Raw genomic sequence first — 18693 nt, forward strand, 5'->3', positions numbered from 1 at the left:
ACGGACCTCCGGAACGAATTAGTTACTTAACCCGAGGTACCACTGTACGGTAAATTATATGTATAGACACACATTTAGAAATAATTGCTATGCTTTAACTATTTAATGCATAGAATACTAAAGACACCAGATGACTTGTGTGCTTGCTCAGACTAAGTGCCAATAGCTGTTGGTGGGCCACTCCAAGACCTCCCACTTTTTATGGTTCCTTTTCTGCAAACCGGACTTGGACTAGACGGCCCTCAAAGAGAGGACACCTTCAAAGAGAAGACTGTGATGGAGAAGATAGCCACCGTGGTGTTCCCAGATGCTGTTGGAGTCTGCTGTCATCATCCCAGAACATTGGCCATGCTGACATGGGCTGATGGGAGTAGGACTCCAACAGCATCTGGAGTTCTCCAGATTGAGCATCATTGAACCACACGGTAAACCCTCAATTCCTTGTTTCATCAGAAATGATGACGAGATAGCGATGAGATGGGAAGTGTGTACATACACAGGCAAGGATGGTTTTACCAGACCACCTACAACCCTTGAAAATCTATGATCCCCAGTCTCTAGATGCACAGTTCTTTGCAACTGGGGGCAGCTCTGTTCATTTCATCTTGGGCAACAGCGCTGGGGGTTCGAAGTCTAGCCCATGTTTATCTTCACATCAGCTCTAGAGCTTTGTGTAGGCTTGGGTTATGGAGAGAAGCTAAGCCTTTGAGGTTTATGTGGGTTGTGATTTCAGCCTTAATGTGCTTATCGCTCCTGAAAATCTGGCCCCAAATTCCTCCCAGAACGCCTTACAAACTTGAAGAAACACTTGCAACTAGAGTTGACGTTCACCATCTGCAATGTTGAGAAGGGAGTCTGACCTCCCACTGAATATGAGGATGTGATTCAGCTTGGAACATGATGTACAGATATGGGTAAAAGTGAAATGAATCAACTGTTTAAATAGGGGGTAAGGAAGGATACAAGAGACTTCTGAGTAAATATGAGTTGGGCGTTAGCAATGCAGCAAGAGAAACCGCTTCACCTTAAAAACAGCTCACATCTGCAGCGAGGTGGTACAAGAGAACATCTCTGCTGATGTTTTGAGACATCTCTGTAAAAAAAAAGTTGTTGACACAAGATGTTCACAATGGCTTAATTACCGTATTTTTCGCCCTATAGGACGCACTTTTTCCCCTCCAAAAATGAAGGGGAAATCTGGGTGCGTCCTATGGGGCGAATGCAGGCTTTCGCTGAAGCTTGGAGAGCGAGAGGGGTCGGTGCGCACCGACCCCTCTCGCTCTCCAGGCTTCAGGAAGACATCCGCAGCCTAGGCAGCCCTGCGGGAACTGAAGCAGAGCGTCCCTCGCGCTGGCAAACATCCGCAGCCTGGGGAGCCCTGCACAAGTTCCCCGCAGGGCTCCCCACGCTGCGGATAGCAGCTGCCACCCGGCACGCGGGGCGCCCTGAAGCAGAGCACCCCTCGCGCCGGGCAAACATCCGCAGCGCGGATAGCAGCCCACACTGCGGATAGCAGCATGCCGCCCGGCGGGCAAGGCGCGCTGAAGCAGAGCGCCCCGCGCATAGGCCAGCCCCACAAGCTCGGGGGAGAGCAGGGAGGCGCAGCGCCGCCATCCCGCTGTTCCTCGACCTGGTTCGGTTTCCCCGACCTGGTTTTGGGGGGGGGGAATAAAGGAATTTTTCCCCCCTTTATTTCCCCCCAAAAAAACTAGGTGCGTCCTATGGGACGGAGCGTCCTATGGGACAAAAAATACGGTAATTTGAAATATTCAAATATTATTAATTCACATGAATGATTGTTCCTCAGAACTTTCTGGTAATGTTTGGATAATGACATTGTGCTGTAATGAGATTCTATTGTAATGAAGAACAAGCAGAGTGGAGAAATAAACTAGTGACAAACTAACTAGTGACAAGCTAAGGGCTGATGTGCCCATGCGCCACCAGTGGAATATGTGAGATGGAGCTCACCTAGTTCTGAGATGGAAATGCAACAGTTTTCGACTTGCAAACAGGGCTGCTTTAATATATTTCTGTGCTGCTTTTCATTCAAATGAATCGCAAAGCAATTCAGATCATAGAATAATTATCAAATCATCAGTAAAACAATTAAAAACTATAAAGCACTATTATTCACAAACAACTAAAAGAATAAGCTAAACAGTACAATTACAACAAAAGTCAGTCTGAAGGGGCTTTAGGTAAACAACTATCTGATGTTTAGAAGACATCTGAAGGCAGCCCTGTTTAGGAAAGTTTTTAATGACTCATGTTTTAATGTATTTTTTATCTTTGTTGGAAGCCTGCTAGTTGGGCGGGGTATAAATTTATTAGTAGTAGTAGTAGTGGTGGTAGTAGTAGTAGTATTAAATATTTCATCTGTTCCCTCCCCATCACCACTTTGGTACCCTCCTTGTAAACAGAGACAGCATCAGTGAGTACAAGCACCCCATTTTTTTGGGGGGGGGTAACATCTATAGTTGGGACGCAGGTGGCGCTGTGGGTTAAAGCCTCAGCGCCTAGGACTTGCCGATCGAAAGGTCGGCGGTTCGAATCCCTGCGGCGGGGTGCGCTCCCGCTGCTCGGTCCCAGCGCCTGCCAACCTAGCAGTTCGAAAGCACCTCTGGGTGCAAGTAGATAAATAGGGACCGCTTACCAGCGGGAAGGTAAACGGCGTTTCCGTGTGCGGCTCTGGCTCGCCAGAGCAGCGATGTCACGCTGGCCACGTGACCCGGAAGTGTCTCCGGACAGCGCTGGCCCCTGGCCTCTTAAGTGAGATGGGCGCACAACCCCAGAGTCTCTCAAGACTGGCCCGTACGGGCAGGGGTACCTTTACCTTTACCTTTAACATCTATAGTTACCCTTCATACCCAGACAGCATAAAGGCAGTTCCAGAGGAAGAAAACATTTTACTAGAGCAGCAAGAGGATGGTACTCAGCCCAGCTCAGAAGCATTCTGGGAAAATGAGAGTGGGGGGGTAGCTGTAGTATCTCGCTGAGTACTCAGAGGGTCTCTCGTTGATTCGCCAGGGAGGACTGCGAGTGTTCCCTGCCTGAAACCCTGGAAAGCTTTTGCCAGCCAGTGTAGACAATAGAGCTACAGTGGTGCCCCGCAAGACGAATGCCTCGCAAGACGAAAAACTCGCTAGACGAAAGGGTTTTCCGTTTTCTGAGGTGCTTCGCAAGACGAATTTCCCTATGGGCTTGCTTCGCAAGACGAAAACATCTTGCGGATTTGCTTCCTTTTTCGTAAAGCCGTTAATACCCGGGCAATCCGCGCTCCGCAAGACGAAAAAATCCCAAGACGAAGCGACTCGCGGGACGAATTAATTTCATCTTGCGAGGCACCACTGTAGATGAATCAATGATTTGACTCAGTCTAAGGCAGCTTCCCATGTCCTTATGTTCATTTCAGAGTGCCACTAGTGCGCCTCCTTAATAGAAAAGCTGAAAATAAAAAATAAAAAGAGGCAGTGACTGACATGATCCCCAGTGAACCCTCTATGAGGACCCGACGTTGGGCCTCTTTGAAGCAGCCGCCCTTTCCTTGCCTGTTTGCCCTTCGTTTCAATGATGATGCTTAAAATAAACATACACACTGTTAGCATCCGAGTGGTTTTTTTTGCATTGGCTCCTAGATGGTAATGGCCTGTTTCCCTTTCCTTCCTTCCACAGTCTCCAAACTCTCATAGTTACCCAGATATGGAAGCTGTACCTCTTTTGCTGAACAGCATGAAGGCCGATCCGGAAGAAGATTCCTTGTCCACAGACCATTTCCAAACGCAAACTGAGCCAGTGGACTTGTCGATAAACAAGGCCCGGTCATCCCCCATCGCTGCTTCGTCTTCGCCTGTGTCCATCACCGCCTCGGCATCGTCTCCTTCTTCCACTTCAACGTCCTCTAGTCGGCCAGCTTCGTCACCCACAGTAATAACATCCGTCTCTTCAGCATCTTCTGCACCGTCAGTATTAACGCCAGGCCCGCTCGTGGCATCTGCATCAGGTGTTGGAGGGCAGCAGTTTTTGCACATAATCCACCCAGTACCCCCCTCCAGCCCCATGAACCTACAGACCAACAAAATGAGTCACGTACATCGCATCCCAGTCGTGGTGCAGTCGGTACCCGTGGTCTACACAGCGGTGAGATCACCAGGGAATGTGAACAACACTATCGTAGTACCGTTACTGGAGGACGGGAGAAGTCATGTCAAAGGTACGGTGCCCATCCCCCCTCCCCCCAGGTGCGAAATGTACTTGAATTTTAAGAAGGGTGAAGCCCAGACTAACTACAGTGGTGGCCCGCAAGACGAATGCCTCGCGAGACGAAAAACTCGCTAGACGAAAGAGTTTTCCGTCTTTTGAGGTGCTTCGCAAGACGAATTTCCCTATGGGCTTGCTTCGCAAGACGTTTCGTCTTGCGAGTTCTTGCGAGTTTTTTCCCTCCCCCCCTTTTTCTAAGCCGCTAATAGCCGCTAAACCACTAATAGCGCTAAGCCGCTAAGCGCCGTGCTTCGCAAGACGAAAAAAACCGCAAGACGAAAAAACCGCAAGACGAAGAAACTCGCGGAACGAATTAATTTCGTCTTGCGAGGCACCACTGTAGTAGCTCATGCTACTATTAGCACACCCAATCATTTTGCAAGCCTATGGGAGCTTTTCCTTCTTATCTTACATGTGGAATTGTAAGACTGGAGACAAACACTTGTTAACTGGAGAAGCATGGGGAAAATATCAAATATTAAGCCAGAGGGCTAGCATGATAGAGTGTCTACAGGACAACTGCCAAGTGGGGAGACTCCAAATTAAATTCCACCATTGCGCTGGGAACCATCTAGCTCAACCGAAGATCTGCTGGATCCTAACCCCAGTCATCCCAGCAGATCAAGCCACAGGATTGTTCTCTCAGTGTCTGTGTATTTAGCAGAATGCCAGAAAGGGACATAGGCTGGCCACCAGATTATAAATCAGGATAATACAGGCTTCTTGATCAGACTGCCTGCTACATGTGTACAGCTGTACCATATATAAGCTCCTCTTTCAGGTGTTGCTCCAAATATGTGGACACGGGCGATAAAGAGTTGGTGGCTTGTGGATGTTGGGGGTGGGATTAGTTTGGACTTCCATATGTCCGGATTTTCTCGAACGTTACTGGGAGGCAGAAGTTTGGCAAGTAAACCAAAAAACTTCAACAACTTTCGCCGTGTCCTGCGAACGTCAGTGTCAGTGATCTTCTTCCTCTCTCCTCTGTTCATACAAGTAGGGTGTTTTTGTGTGTGTATTTGTGTTTGTGAATAGTCCCAATTTGTTCGTGAAATGGAAGATGTCACAGCCATTGTCATCTTGTGCTTTCCTCCCTCCCTGAGGAAGTCACCAGTAATATAGAGTCAATAGTGGGATAGGAGAGCTGGAAATGATGCCAATTTATTTCACATCTGGCCACCAGTGTGCCCCTTTTGTTTCAGACAGTACATGGGTAGACAAGTATGAAATGTTGGGGATACATTTTTTCACAGCCCTCTAGCGTATACAGTGGTACCTCGGGTTACAGACGCTTCAGGTTACAGACTCCGCTAACTCAGAAATAGTACCTCAGGTTAAGAACTTTGCTTCAGGATGAGAATAGAAATCGTGTGGTGGCAGCGGGAGGCCCCATTAGCTAAAGTGGTACCTCAGGTTAAAGTCAGTTTTAGGTTAAGAACGGACCTCTGGAACGAATTAAATTCTTAACCTGAGGTACCACTGTATGGTGGCTCACTTACCAGAAGTAATTCCAGTGTTAACTCTGGAAGTGTATATTCAATTCTCGCCAAACTAAGCCTCCTGGAACAAAATATATACCAGGAGGCTTCATTTGGGCAGAATCAAGTATATACTTCCAGAGTGCTTTACGAATGTGATGCTGGCAATGATGGAGTCAGGGAGCCAGGCATTGTTGCGTCTCTGGATGCTCTAGAACAGGGCTGTCCAACAGGTTGATCGCAATCTACTGGTTGATCGTGGGGTGTCCCTGGTCGATCCTGGTTGACCTTTGAACCCCCACCAAAAAGCCCCCCAAAAAGCTCAACAACTGTGACAATGGGTAGATCACTGCCAGTTTTTTAATACTGAGAGTAGATCGCAGACTCTTGGAAGTTGGATGCCACTGCTCTAGAACATAAGAAGACCCTTGCCAGATCAAGCCAGCCATTCCAACACCTTCTTCTCATAGTGGCCAAGAGCACTCTCATCACTTGTGATTCCCTGCAACTGGTATTCAGATGCATATAATCCCTCTGACAGGGGAGGTAGAACAGAGCCATTGTGGCTTGTGGCCATTCATCGCCTCACCCTCCCAGGAATTTGCCTAATCCTCCTTTTAAGCGTTTCACTTTGGTGGCCATCCCCACCTGTGATAGAGGACCACCCATGATAGACAAACACACTCTCCTAGCCATGTATTGTGAACTGCTGGCTTCTTGACAACACCCTCCCCCCCCTCTTTTGGAATCCCAGGCAGCTGCAAAACTGGGAGATTTATCAAGCCCTTAGTGCGCCACTATATGTGACTTGGAGGGGGGCATTCAATCTATCTGGTCAGGAGTTTTGCAGGCTTGCACTAACATTCCCACTATATCAAGCACCATGTGCAAGCTCAAGGACTGAGAGTTAGCAATAGCCCTCCAGGTTTCGATAGGGATGATGGTTGTATTCACACTGCGGCATAGAGAAACGGTTTATATAGCAGTGGAACCCAGCTAGTATTCTGCGTGCTGGTTGCACCAAACATCTGCACCAAATATCTGCTCAAACTAAGAGGAAAATGTCACACTGGATTTGGCTTTGGTCTTAGCAAGCTTTAAGGATGTGATAACAAAACAGTTTATTAGACATAAAGGTAAAGGAACCCCTGACCATTAGGTCCAGTCGCGGATGACTCTGGGGTTGCGGCGCCCATCTTGCTTTATTGGCCGAAGGATCCCGTATACAGCTTCCGGGTCATGTGGCCAGCATGACTAAGCCGCTTCTGGCGAACCACAGCAGCGCACAGAAACGCCGTTTATTAGACATAACTATCAGCCAAATGATCCTAAGCTAGTACAGCTTGATACTGTTCCATCTGCAACTTGAATTGCATTTGATTTCAGAAGAAATGGATTTTAAGGAGATTTCTTTAGCTAATTAAAGAGAATAGTTACATAAAGGACAAAGGACAAAGATGCTCTGGTGAGAAAGACCCATGTGACTGGCCCTGCCTACACCATTCCACTATTTAGATCCTACTTGAAATTAGGAGGGCTACACCTCAGGGAAGATGGCAGGTGAGAGACTTTATCCCGCAAACCAGTTTGCAGGAATGCTCCATAAAATCAGCATGTTCATATATGGTTTTATCTGGGCCAGATTTTTTTTTTCAGGGTAACATTTTTTTCCTTATTGTTGTATTGTCTGAGCAGAAGAGACTCCACAAAAATTTCTTCCCACCATTTCCTTGTCTGGTTTTGTATGTGAGATTCCTCCTGGCTGCATGGCCTTGCTTTTGCAAAACAGAAATAAGAAATTGTTCTAGGAAAACACCTTTTGATAGTTTGCCTGTTTATTCACAGGGGGAAACCAAAAAATCACAAGCTTTGTAAAGCAGGGTGAATGTCACTTATTTTCTACTTATTTTGTGTTGTGTAGGCTCCTATGATGTAAATAATGGGCACGCCTGCTAGTTTGTTATGAATAAAAAATCATTTTAAGCTAGAGCTTAATAATTATTTCACTATTAATATACTTCTTCTTAATTGTATTTCACTATTAATATACTTCTTAAATGTATTTCAGTTCAACAATTACTTTGATAAAATACATATTTTGTTATGTGCAAATGGCTTTAGATACCTATTAGGTCCATAAATTGCCATATAGCATATATTCAACACAAAAAACACTGACAATTTGTTGTTGACAAAGGACAGCTGGACATATCAAGGGCCCCATTACCTTCAGTAGCTTAGGGCCTCATCAAACCTAAATCCGGCCCTGTAGAGAAGACAGATGTCCCCACCCAGAATAAAGACCTGAGATACTAGCAGAACATAACATACTTTGTTGTCCCTAGCAGTATATAAAGAGGCAGCTCTTTTAAAGATATTTAGATTTTTTTAATTTTAAAAAAATTCAGTGTTACGTTTCATTAAGGGATTTTGTAGCAACAGTGAAGCCTTTTCACCTATTGGCTGAAATGGTGTGATGTCATAGAATGTTTAGAAAGGTAGACGGCTGAGGAAAGTGTACAGTAATTTAAGGTCCAGCTTTGTGGGCTGAAGTTAATGGTAGATTGGTTGGGTGCAAGAATGGAGGAGTCAAGGTCACTTTTAGATATGTAGAAGTGTCTTGTCTAGAAACCTGGGCTCAGAAAAAGCTATGTCCTGCTGTTGTTCAAATCTGTAATTGCTTTTCTTTCCCCCGGCTTTGTTTTATGTTGGATGGTGAATCAGTTATATATCAGATACTTGATGTGATTTAGGTCTTAACACTCTTGAGAATTCGATTTCCTGTAAATGGGTGTGAGTTCTACAGTGTTCAATTTAAAATGAAAAAGGTTTAACGTTTTTGCTGTGGAAAAACAACAACACACCATCCTCATAGATGTGTATCTGAGCTATACGTAGGTAGGTTTCTGCAGATGTCCGTAGCCTCTATTAATCCTGCATGCCCCTGGCAAATTATTTTGCTCGTGAAATTACTATAAATAATGACTTTGATTGGACAGAGTAATTAATAGCCTATGGTAGATTAGCAACGAAACGCATGTATAGGAGCTAACCCCACCTTCTCCCATCACACGAGAGCACACCGTTAACTGCTTAAACCGCACAGTCCCATAAAATCTCAATAAAGCCTGAAAAACTGTGGAGTATGTGTAATCTTGCTATAAATTGCAATAAAAATTACCCTGTAGACTCTATATTATGATCATTAAGTTCATGGATGCTGCTGCTGTGTACATAAAGTTTTATGGAATAAATCGACCAGTTTTGCTGCCCCTATCAGAAAGCAAGCTGTTTTTGATTTAAAAGTTGATTGGTGTTCTCAGAGCATTTTTCCAAGAGCGCAAACCATTTGTAATGGCCTTTAGTGGAAAGCGGCTTGGGCGCTGGGATGAGGAGGCCTTGTATATCTGCCCTGCATTGAGGGTCCTTTATTATGAGGCCTAGGAGAAGTTACATGTTTTCCGCAAAACGCACATTCGCACAGCTGCTCTGTGTACATTAAATAAACCTCTGCACAATGTCAAATCTCACTGGGCTTCATTTGGAGTATATTACGTCTCCCTGTATTTGTTTGAAATGCTAAGCAGTACATTTAATTTTGTACTTTTTTTTCCTGCATCACTTCTCTGCCCAACGGCGGGATGATGCTTTCCTTCTCCAGGAACTATGTAGTTTATTCCAAAATCCTGTTGTTGAGATACTGGTAGACTATTATTTTCTGCTACACCAGTGGGATTATAATTTATCACCTCCAGGAAACACTCTTCTCCCCTTCCCTTCTCCTGTCACATTATTATTATTATTATTCCAGTCATACCTCGGTTTAAAGTAGCTTCAGGTTGAGCATTTTTGGGTTGTGCTCCGCGGTGACCTGGAAGTAATGGAATGGGTTACCTCTGGGACTCGCCGCTCGCGCATGCGCAGAAGTGGTGAATCGCGACCCGTGCACACGCAGACGTAGGTTGCATTCTGCCCAGGGTACCACTGTGTTGTTGTTGTTGTTGTTGTTGTTGTTGTTGTTGTTGTTGTTGTTGTTGTTGTTGCTGTTGTTATTACACCACCCATCTGGCTGGGTTTTCCCAGCCTGGCTTTAGTAAAAGCTTTCTGATTTGTTAAACAACGGTGTGCTGTGACATCCAAACTATAAAACTGTGGTTGAAACACTGCCTGCAAACCAGGATCAAATCCGCTCAGGCTTGAGAGGCCTAGCACAGCATTAATCCCCTTTTTCTGACAATAAATGGGCAGAGGAAACAGCTAACCAGAGGAAGCCAGCATTCTCAGATGCTGCCGGCAGCCACAAAGGAATTCTAGAAGTATCACCATTGCCCAGAAAGTATGGTTCTGTCTGGCAGACTGAGCAAAGAACATTGAAAGCAATGTTAGCTGAGGGTTGTGTGTGTGTGTGAGAGAGAGAGAGAGAGAGAGCAGCATGCCTCCAGTTTTAATCCAGAAAAAAGACTACTTTCCAGGTATCAAAAATCCTGGGAACCAGCAATTTAGGAAAAGTAAATATTAACTATTATTATTACTTTTATTATTACTACACTCAATAATTTGGTTCTTTCCCATCATATGGCAATACTTCACCCCGAACAGACTGTATTTCCAGGCATAAAGAAAAACAAGTGTTCTCACAGAGCTTTAAAAACAACCCTCCACCCGTTCTCTTTTGGTTTTCATTGCTTGGTATGATTTTTTTTTTTTTAATGCTTTTGCTTCAGAGTACATTTACATCCTGAGAAATGCAGTCACGCCCACCTTGAGTGTGGGAGTTTATTCCAAATATAGACTGAGATTTGCTTCCGTTCTATAATACCAACCCAGTTTATGGGAATTAATCATCTTTGGTAGCTGCGAGGGATGTCCACAAAGATGTATTAAGCATTAAGCTGCCTTGGATTCATTATAATTCAGGATATCTGGTACAGTAGTAGTCATAAAAATGTTGACATTCAAGATCTCCAGGATTTCAAGTTTCAGTGATGTAATCCTGATAATAGATTTCCCTGGCCTGTTGCTGAATTCTTGAGCATGAATTGCATTGTTAACAGATTTGGCCTCATACATAAACATGTAAGATCATTGGGATCTTTTGATTTTGAAAGGGCACCCCCACCTTTAAAAAAATTCCCCACTGTGAGGAAAATGTACCCTAGCTTTCCGGGTGAAAAATGAGATGATCTGAGGCAATACTGCTTTAGTCTGTTTGAAGAAGCAAGGGTAGTCTCCCATGAACAGTTGCTGTATGGTGGTGTCTCCTCTTGGTGGATTAGTCATATGTTGTTATCATTTACCTGTCTTCTCTAGTCAGTCAGATTGATTTGGGGACTTCAAACGTTATATAAGAATACATTTTAGCAGCACTTGGGGTATATGGAGTCTTAGAGGAAGGAGAGCACTTTGGTGGCGGACATGTTGTAATACCAGTGGCGTAGCGTGGGGGGTGCAGGGGGGGCCGGCTGCACCGGGCGCAACATCGGGGGGGGGGCGCGCTCGCCGCCTCCGGAGTCGCCGAAGAGCCTCGGGCGCAGGCTGTAGCAGAGCCCCATGTCTCGCGGAACCGACGAGCTGTGCGCACGTCCGGGCTGAAGGCGTCCGGCAGGCAGCGGCTCTCAGCGCTCGCCGCAGTCAACACGCGCCAGGGCCGCGGAGGGTGCGCCAGGCAGCCCCTCCTCACAGCCCCGCCACCTGCTGCAGCTGCTGGGCCATGTTGCATTTTACTTGCCTCTCTGCCCTCCTCCTCCGGGCAAGCGGCATTGTTTGGGCGGCAGCGCCAGCGGCAACTCACCTCAGATCACCTGACACGGACCCACCGCCGCCGCCGTGGCTACCTTACCATAAATACCCCAGCCCAGGCAGCAGCAAGAAGAAGCTGGCAGCGGCGGCAGGTTAGGGGTTAGGGGCGCAAATTACTTGCCTTGCCCCGGGTTAGGGGGCGCAGATTACTTGCCTTGCCCCAGGTGCTGACAACCCACGCTACGCCGCTGTGTAATACTAATACTAATACTAATACTAATACTAATACTAATACTAATACTAATACTAATACTAATATATTTATATCCTGCCCACCTGGCTGGGTTTCCCCAGCCACTCTGGACAGCTGCCAACAAATTATTATTATTATTATTATTATTATTATTATTATTATTATTATTATTATAGTGATAAAACATTAAAAACTTCCTGAAGCAGAGCTGCCTTCAGATGTCTTCTAAAAGTCAGATAATTATTTATTTCCTTGACATCTGATGGGAGGGCGTTCCACGGGGTGGGCGCCACCACCAAGAAGACCCTCTGCCTGGTTCCCTGTAACCTCACTTCTCTCAGTGAGGGAACCACCAGAAGGTTGAACCTCAGTGTCCAGGCTGAACAATGGGGGTGGAGACACTCCTTCAGGTACAGTGGTACCTCGGGCTAAATACTTAATTCATTCCGGAGGTCCGTTCTTAACCTGAAACTGTTCTTAACCTGAAGCACCACTTTAGCTAATGGGGCCTCCTGCTGCTGCCGCGCCACCGAAGCACGATTTCTGTTCTCATCCTGAAGCAAAGTTCTTAACCTGAAGCACTATTTCCGGGTTAGCAGAGTCTGTAACCAGAAGCGTATGTAACCTGAAGCGTATGTAACCCGAGGTACCACTGTATATCGGGCCGAGGCATTTTAGGGCTTTAAAGGTTAGCACCAACACTTTGAATTGTGCTCGGAAATGTACTGGGAGCCAATGTACCAAGACTGGTGGTACGTGGTCTCAGTGGCCGCTCCCAGTCACCAGTCTAGCTGCCACATTCTGGATTAGTTGCAGTTTCCGGGTCACCTTCAAAGGTAGCCCCATGTAGAGCGTATTCCTCTTCTGGGGTACTTTGTCCACCTTTGGTCCCCACTCTGCACTCAGCTGTCACCTGTGGCTCCTAGAAGCTGTCAGTAGGCAACAGCGGCCTCATCCCATCCTGGCCATGCTGACTGGGTCAAATGGGAGCTGGAGTCCAGCAACATTGGAAGGAACCAATGTTGGCTTACCTAATGTGATTTAGTACTGTGGTACCTCGGGTTACAAATACCTCGGGTTACAAACTCCGCTAACCCAGAAGTAGTACCTCAGGTTGAGAACTTTGCCCCAGGATGGGAACGGAAATTGTGCGTCGGTGGCGCGGTGGGAGCAGGAGGCCCCATTAGCGAAAGCGCATCTCAGGTTAAGAACGGTTTTGAGTTAAGACCGGACCTCCGGAACAAATTAAGTTTGTAACCCAAGGTACCAGTGTACTTCGTATGCTCATATGCAAACCTTCTCTCTGTCCCGTTACAACTGCTTTGTTATTGATTGGTATTCCAATACTGACATTATTAATTTAAGGGGAAAGAATAGCCCAGGTCTCTTTTCTTCTTTTCTTCCTTATTCTTCCTTATTCTTCAAGAAAGAAGTTTTCCTCCAATTTTCTGTGCTCTCTTACTACAATAAATGAAGTGTCTCTGTCTGTTACCAAATCAACTCATGATGTGTTTAATCCAGCCATGCAATTGATAAGTCTACGAAGACATATTAGCCAACACAAGAATTAATTGTGCAAATAGAAATCCCAGCTGCTTATCTTACATTTCAGTTCTGGTGTCTAGAAAAGTTGAGGAGGAAATCTAGATATAAGGTTGTGTTTAGCAGTGATGTGGATATAGATAGATATAGATATTATACAAACACATTGGGGGAAAACCAACCCTTGTTAGTTCCTTCAGGATATTAAAAACTTTTTTTTTCTGTATGAGATTAGTTCCCATTTCTTGCCAAATGTGTGTTCTCTAAACTCAATGGGATATTTTAAAAACAGTAACCAATACCAAAACCCCCACAGTGTTCTGCTGTTTGTTTGTTTGTTTGTTTTTGTTTCGCTTTTTGCTTTGGGTTAATTTCAAAGCTGCAAACCTTCTCCAAAACAAATAACAAACATTGGTTCAATTTAAGGTTAGTCCTTGTCTCAAAACTTAATATAACTTGAATGCAAGGCTCAACCTACAACAAAAATGGGTTTGTTTGAACATATTGAGAGACATTTAGTAGCAGCAGCAATAATATTTCCTTTATGAATCATTTTCCGTGAAGCATCCTGAAGCGATTTAATATAATAGAATACATACAAGAGTTACCATATTTTTTGCTCTATAAGACTCACTTTTTCCCTCCTAAAAAGTAAGGGGAAATGTGTGTGTGCATCTTATGGAGCGAATGCAGGCTGCGCAGCTATCCCAGAAGCCAGAACAGCAAGAGGGATCGCTGCTTTCACTGCATAGCGATCCCTCTTGCTGTTCTGGCTTCTGAGATTCAGAATATTTTTTTTCTTGTTTTCCTCCTCCAAAAGCAAGGTGCGCCTTGTGGTCTGGTGTGTCTTATAGAGCGAAAAATACGGTATATATAGTGAAAAAGTTAAAAGAATTACACATATAAAACCAAGTTTGAAACTATAGTTTAAGAAGGCACATAGAGAATGCGCCTGTCTGATATGTAATGGAAATGAGTCCCAATGAAGAAAGGATGAAAGCAGCATTTGCCTGGGCACGTAGCTAATGGGCACCCAGTGAAATTATTTCAGCAGTGGCATAATATGGTGGTGATACTCTGCTTCGATAGTAGCAGAAGTAGTACTACAAGTAGTTAGTATTTGCTTTGTGTTAGATGGTGCCTTTAGGTGGAGATATTTATTGGAAATGTCAGCTTATGCATTGGGGGGTGAGTTTTCATCTGCCAGCCGATAACGGGGGCAGGAAGGCAAGTTGGAGTAATTGGAAAGTGACAGGGCAGTAGCAGTGATTTAGGAAATCACCCCCTTTCACCTCGAAACATTTCCTTCAATCACATCTTATCTTTAGGTCTCTGAGCTTTCTGGTCCCGTCCTATATTTCGGAAGTGTTCGTCCACTTCACTAAATCCCCCAGAAAGGGCAGCACAATTAAAAGTGATGGTAGATCATGGAAAAGCCAGGTATAGAGTAAGCTACTGGGGTGGAGGGGGTGGCAATGCCAGCGAATCAGTGTCCAGACAAATGCAAGTGATGTCTTCCAGTTGTTGTTGTTGTTGTTGTTGTTGTTGTTGGGGCGTTGCATGAATCTAATTATGCACAATCAATACATCATATTTCTGACAGCAGAATTCGCTTATGATTAGAAACTGTGATGGCCCTATGTCAATTCACAAGGCAGGTCATTTGTGTTGTTTGAGGATTATAAACATACTGGGCATGATCTAACAGAAGCTGAACGTTTAAAACATTTACCTGTTTTCTGTCAGTTATATAACATATACGCAAACAACAGTCGGGTGCTGTGATGGTTTGTGTATGCTCTTCGCAATAAGCACCTTCTGCTCACTCAGAGAGATAGTTACAGTTCTTTATTTTACTTTTTTCCATTTTTTATTAATTTTCCAAGTTTATAACAAATACAACACAACACAACACAAAAAACAAAACATATAAAAAGAAAAACAAACATATAAAATTTCTTCCAATCAGAATCCAAATTAATTTCCATTATTAAGTGACTTCCTCGAATCCTTCCTAACTGATTTTCATTAAGTCTCATTTTAGCAATTTTCCAATATTCACTTTCTAATATAATTAACTAGTTCAAATTACTACCTTTCTTTTCATCATAATCTCAATCCATAGTATTATATAATTCAACATACTTTAATCCTAAACCAATTTAATACTTGCAGGTATTTCCACTTATATTTTAATATTTAGCTAGGTATTCCTTAAATTTCCTTCAATCTTCTTGATATTTCTCCTCTTTCTGATCACGGATTCTTCCAGCTCCAAAAAGTCCAACATCTTCATCTGCCCATCTTCCACTGTTGGTATTTCTTGTGATTTCCAATTTTGGGCTAGTAAAATTCTCGCTGCAGTTGTGGCATACAAAAACAATTTAACGTCTTTTGGGGGCAATTCCATTCCCATTACAGTTCTTTATTTTACATATGTACAAGCAGCACAGTACAATCATGCATCCGAATCGTCAGGTTCAGATTCAGGGAGTGGTCTTCTGCTTCTTCTCCAACAGAAGAGGCGGGGGAGCTTCATGGGACGTCTCTGATCCCTGCGCTTTGACCTTCTCCTTTCCTGTCCTGAAGGCACAGGCTCTCCGTCTGTTCCTGAGCTCCCTGTGCGGTGCTGGAGCTCTGCTTCAGCATCAGAGAGCCTTCCCGCCTCCTGGCTCTCTACCTCTTCCCCTTCCATCACTTCCTCTCTGTCTCCTTCTGACTGTTCCCGCTCTGACTCTTCTCCTCCCCCCCCCCCCGACTCAAAGGCATTCCTTGGCAGTCCCGTGACAGGTGCAAACTCTTTGGGTTTCTTGGAAGAAATCTTTGAAGCACAACTACACATTTAGCTGTCACTAATGCTCCTGCCAACCTAGCAGTTCAAAAGCACATCAAAAGTGCAAGTAGATAAATAGGTACCACTCCGGCGGGAAGGTAAACGGCGTTTTCGTGCGCTGCTTTGGTTCACCAGAAGCGGCTTAGTCATGCTGGCCACATGACCCGGAAGCTGTACGTTGGCTCCCTCGACCAGTAAAGCGAGATGAGCGCCGCAACCCCAGAGTCGGAAACGACTGGACTTAATGGTCAGGGGTCCCTTTACCTTTACCTTTAATGTGCATGGGCACCTTGTGATTTCTCTGTAATCTTCCTTGTGCTGGAGTGTAGGTGAGGCCCAATACAGTGGTTCCTCGGGTTAAGTACTTAATTTGTTCTGGAGGTCCGTTCTTAACCTGAAACTGTTCTTAACCTGAAGCACCACTTTAGCTAATGGGGCCTTCTGCTGCTGCCACGCCACCGGAGCACAATTTCTGTTCTCATCCTGAAGCAAAGTTCTTAAACCGAGGTACTGTAACCTGAAGTGTCTGTAACCCGAGGTACCACTGTATGTATGAAGGCCTGCACAACCTCTGCATGTCAAAGAAGAAGAAGAAGAAGAAGAAGAAGAAGAAGAGTAGTAGTAGTAGTAGTAGTAGTAGTAGTTTGGATTTGATATCCCGCTTTATCACTACCCTAAGGAGTCTCGAAGCGGCTAACAATCTCCTTTCCCTTCCTTTCCCACAACAAACACTCTGTGAGGTGAGTGGGGCTGAGAGACTTAAAAGAAGTGTGATTGGTCCAAGCTCACCCAGCAGCTGCATGTGGAGGAGCGGGGAATCGAACCCAGTTCCCCAGATTACGAGACTACCGCTCTTAACCACTACACCACACTGGCTCTCAACTGAAGACAGCCACATATTGGACCGGCCAGCCAGGTGTTTGGCAACACTTCTTTAGGATTCCTACCTGGGCAGCAAAACCGGGCATTTTGTGGGCTGCATTCAGCTGGAGGACCTCTCAAGTGTTGCAGGTTTAGTGTGCCCTGCTTTTTCAACATTAAGGCACTACTCAGCATCTCAGCATGCCAACAGTTCTGTTAGAAGTCCCACTCCCCCAGCCCACCAGCGGTTCCCTGCACATGGAACTATGTTAATATTCAGCCTCCGTGTCCAAGAAATGATCGTCTTGCCGCATTAGCAAACTTACTGCATAATTAGTTGCATAATTCAGAAAGGGCAAGATAATATAGCTGCCATTTTAAAGCCACAGCTAAGTGATGAAGTTGATGAAGTATCATTTGCGAATAGGCTTTAATACTGAAGGATGTTTTCCCCCTTTAGTTTGCTAACGGGGAATTGGGAATTGATGGTCTCTTACGTTCTATGAATCAAGTGATTCTAGTCGCCGCGTACAACTTCGCAGCAAAGCAACAACAACCCATGATTTGTTGTAGAGGTTAGTTAGGCAATTGGCATTATTGACCAAAAAAGAGAGAAAAAGATTGCCTTAAAATTCTAAAGTATCTCTTAAGAAATTGCATTTGCCTATTCCTTGCTTGAATATCCCAGCTGTTCGCTGCTACAGAGGGCAAAGCCACTATGCCATTTGATACTGTCTGATTACAGAAATCTGTGGATTGAGCTTTTAGGAGAAGAGCAAACATTTCAAGGGCCCTCATAAAGCCACAACAGGATTTGATAATATAGAGTGCCTTTGCGAATATAATTCTAATGATGATTATGGTGAGCTCAGTCCTCTTGAGATAGGCCTCTGTCATCAAATCTTTGTGATTCCCATTGGGTCTTTTCCAGTTTGTGTTCTCCTCCTCCTGTATTTTCTGTTTATCTACAGTAAATAGAGATTGGGACTTGCTCCTTTGTACTTCAGATGAATAAGCTTATCTTTCAGGAGGGCTTAAATCAGGTTAAATCTTAGGACCGAGTCTCCCGTTCATTTAAAATAAATTTGTGCAAAGCCATCTGCAGGTATTTTTATATGGTAGAAGAATTTTTCAATATATATCCTACATAAGAAGACCTCAGCTTTGTCATATCTTGGAGATTGATAGGAAATTAACATTTAAAAAAAATACAGTGGATTTTAAAAATACTATGTGATTGTGGCAACTTGGAATAACTTTTCACCATGAAATGATGGCAAAGAATTTGTTTTATTTCATAGAATTGGAGAGTTGGAAGGACCCCCAAGGACCATCTAGCCCAGCCTCCTGCAGTGCAGGAATTTATTCATTTAAAAATCTTTTAGGCCACTCTTTAGAGCAGGCATCCCCGAACTCGGCCCTACAGCTGTTTGGGGACTACAGTTCCCATCATCCCTGACCACTGGTCCTGTTAGCTAGGGATGATGGAAGTTGTAGTCCCAAAACATCTGGAGGGCGAAGTTTGGGGGTGCCTGCTTTAGAGTTAAGCTCTCTCAAGAGGGATTTCAACTCTGAAGTATAAAATTACAATAAAAACAAAGCCACCATAAAACATTTTAAAATATGAACTCCAATGCAAGCAATATTAGGGTGACCTTCTAATGTCAAAATGGAATGTGTCAATCTGGCATCATTGTAAACCCGACGAAGACCTGCGTGTTTCCTTA

At 44.6% G+C, this 18693-nt stretch overlaps 1 protein-coding gene across 4 annotated transcripts in view; it reads left to right on the forward strand.

Annotated features, from left to right (window-relative positions):
- The window catches only part of KLF12 (KLF transcription factor 12), a 235750-nt gene that overhangs the window by 132093 nt on the left and 84964 nt on the right, over nt 1-18693 (forward strand). For all 4 annotated transcript variants that reach the window (XM_079972930.1, XM_079972933.1, XM_079972931.1 and 1 more), the window contains exon 3: nt 3676-4213. In XM_079972930.1, the coding sequence (XP_079829056.1) occupies nt 3676-4213 (538 nt within the window). The remainder of the gene's footprint in view (nt 1-3675; nt 4214-18693) is intronic.

Source organism: Podarcis cretensis, assembly GCF_951804945.1.
Source record: "Podarcis cretensis genome assembly, chromosome: 4".
In the NCBI taxonomy this organism is placed as follows: Eukaryota; Metazoa; Chordata; class Lepidosauria; order Squamata; family Lacertidae; genus Podarcis; species Podarcis cretensis.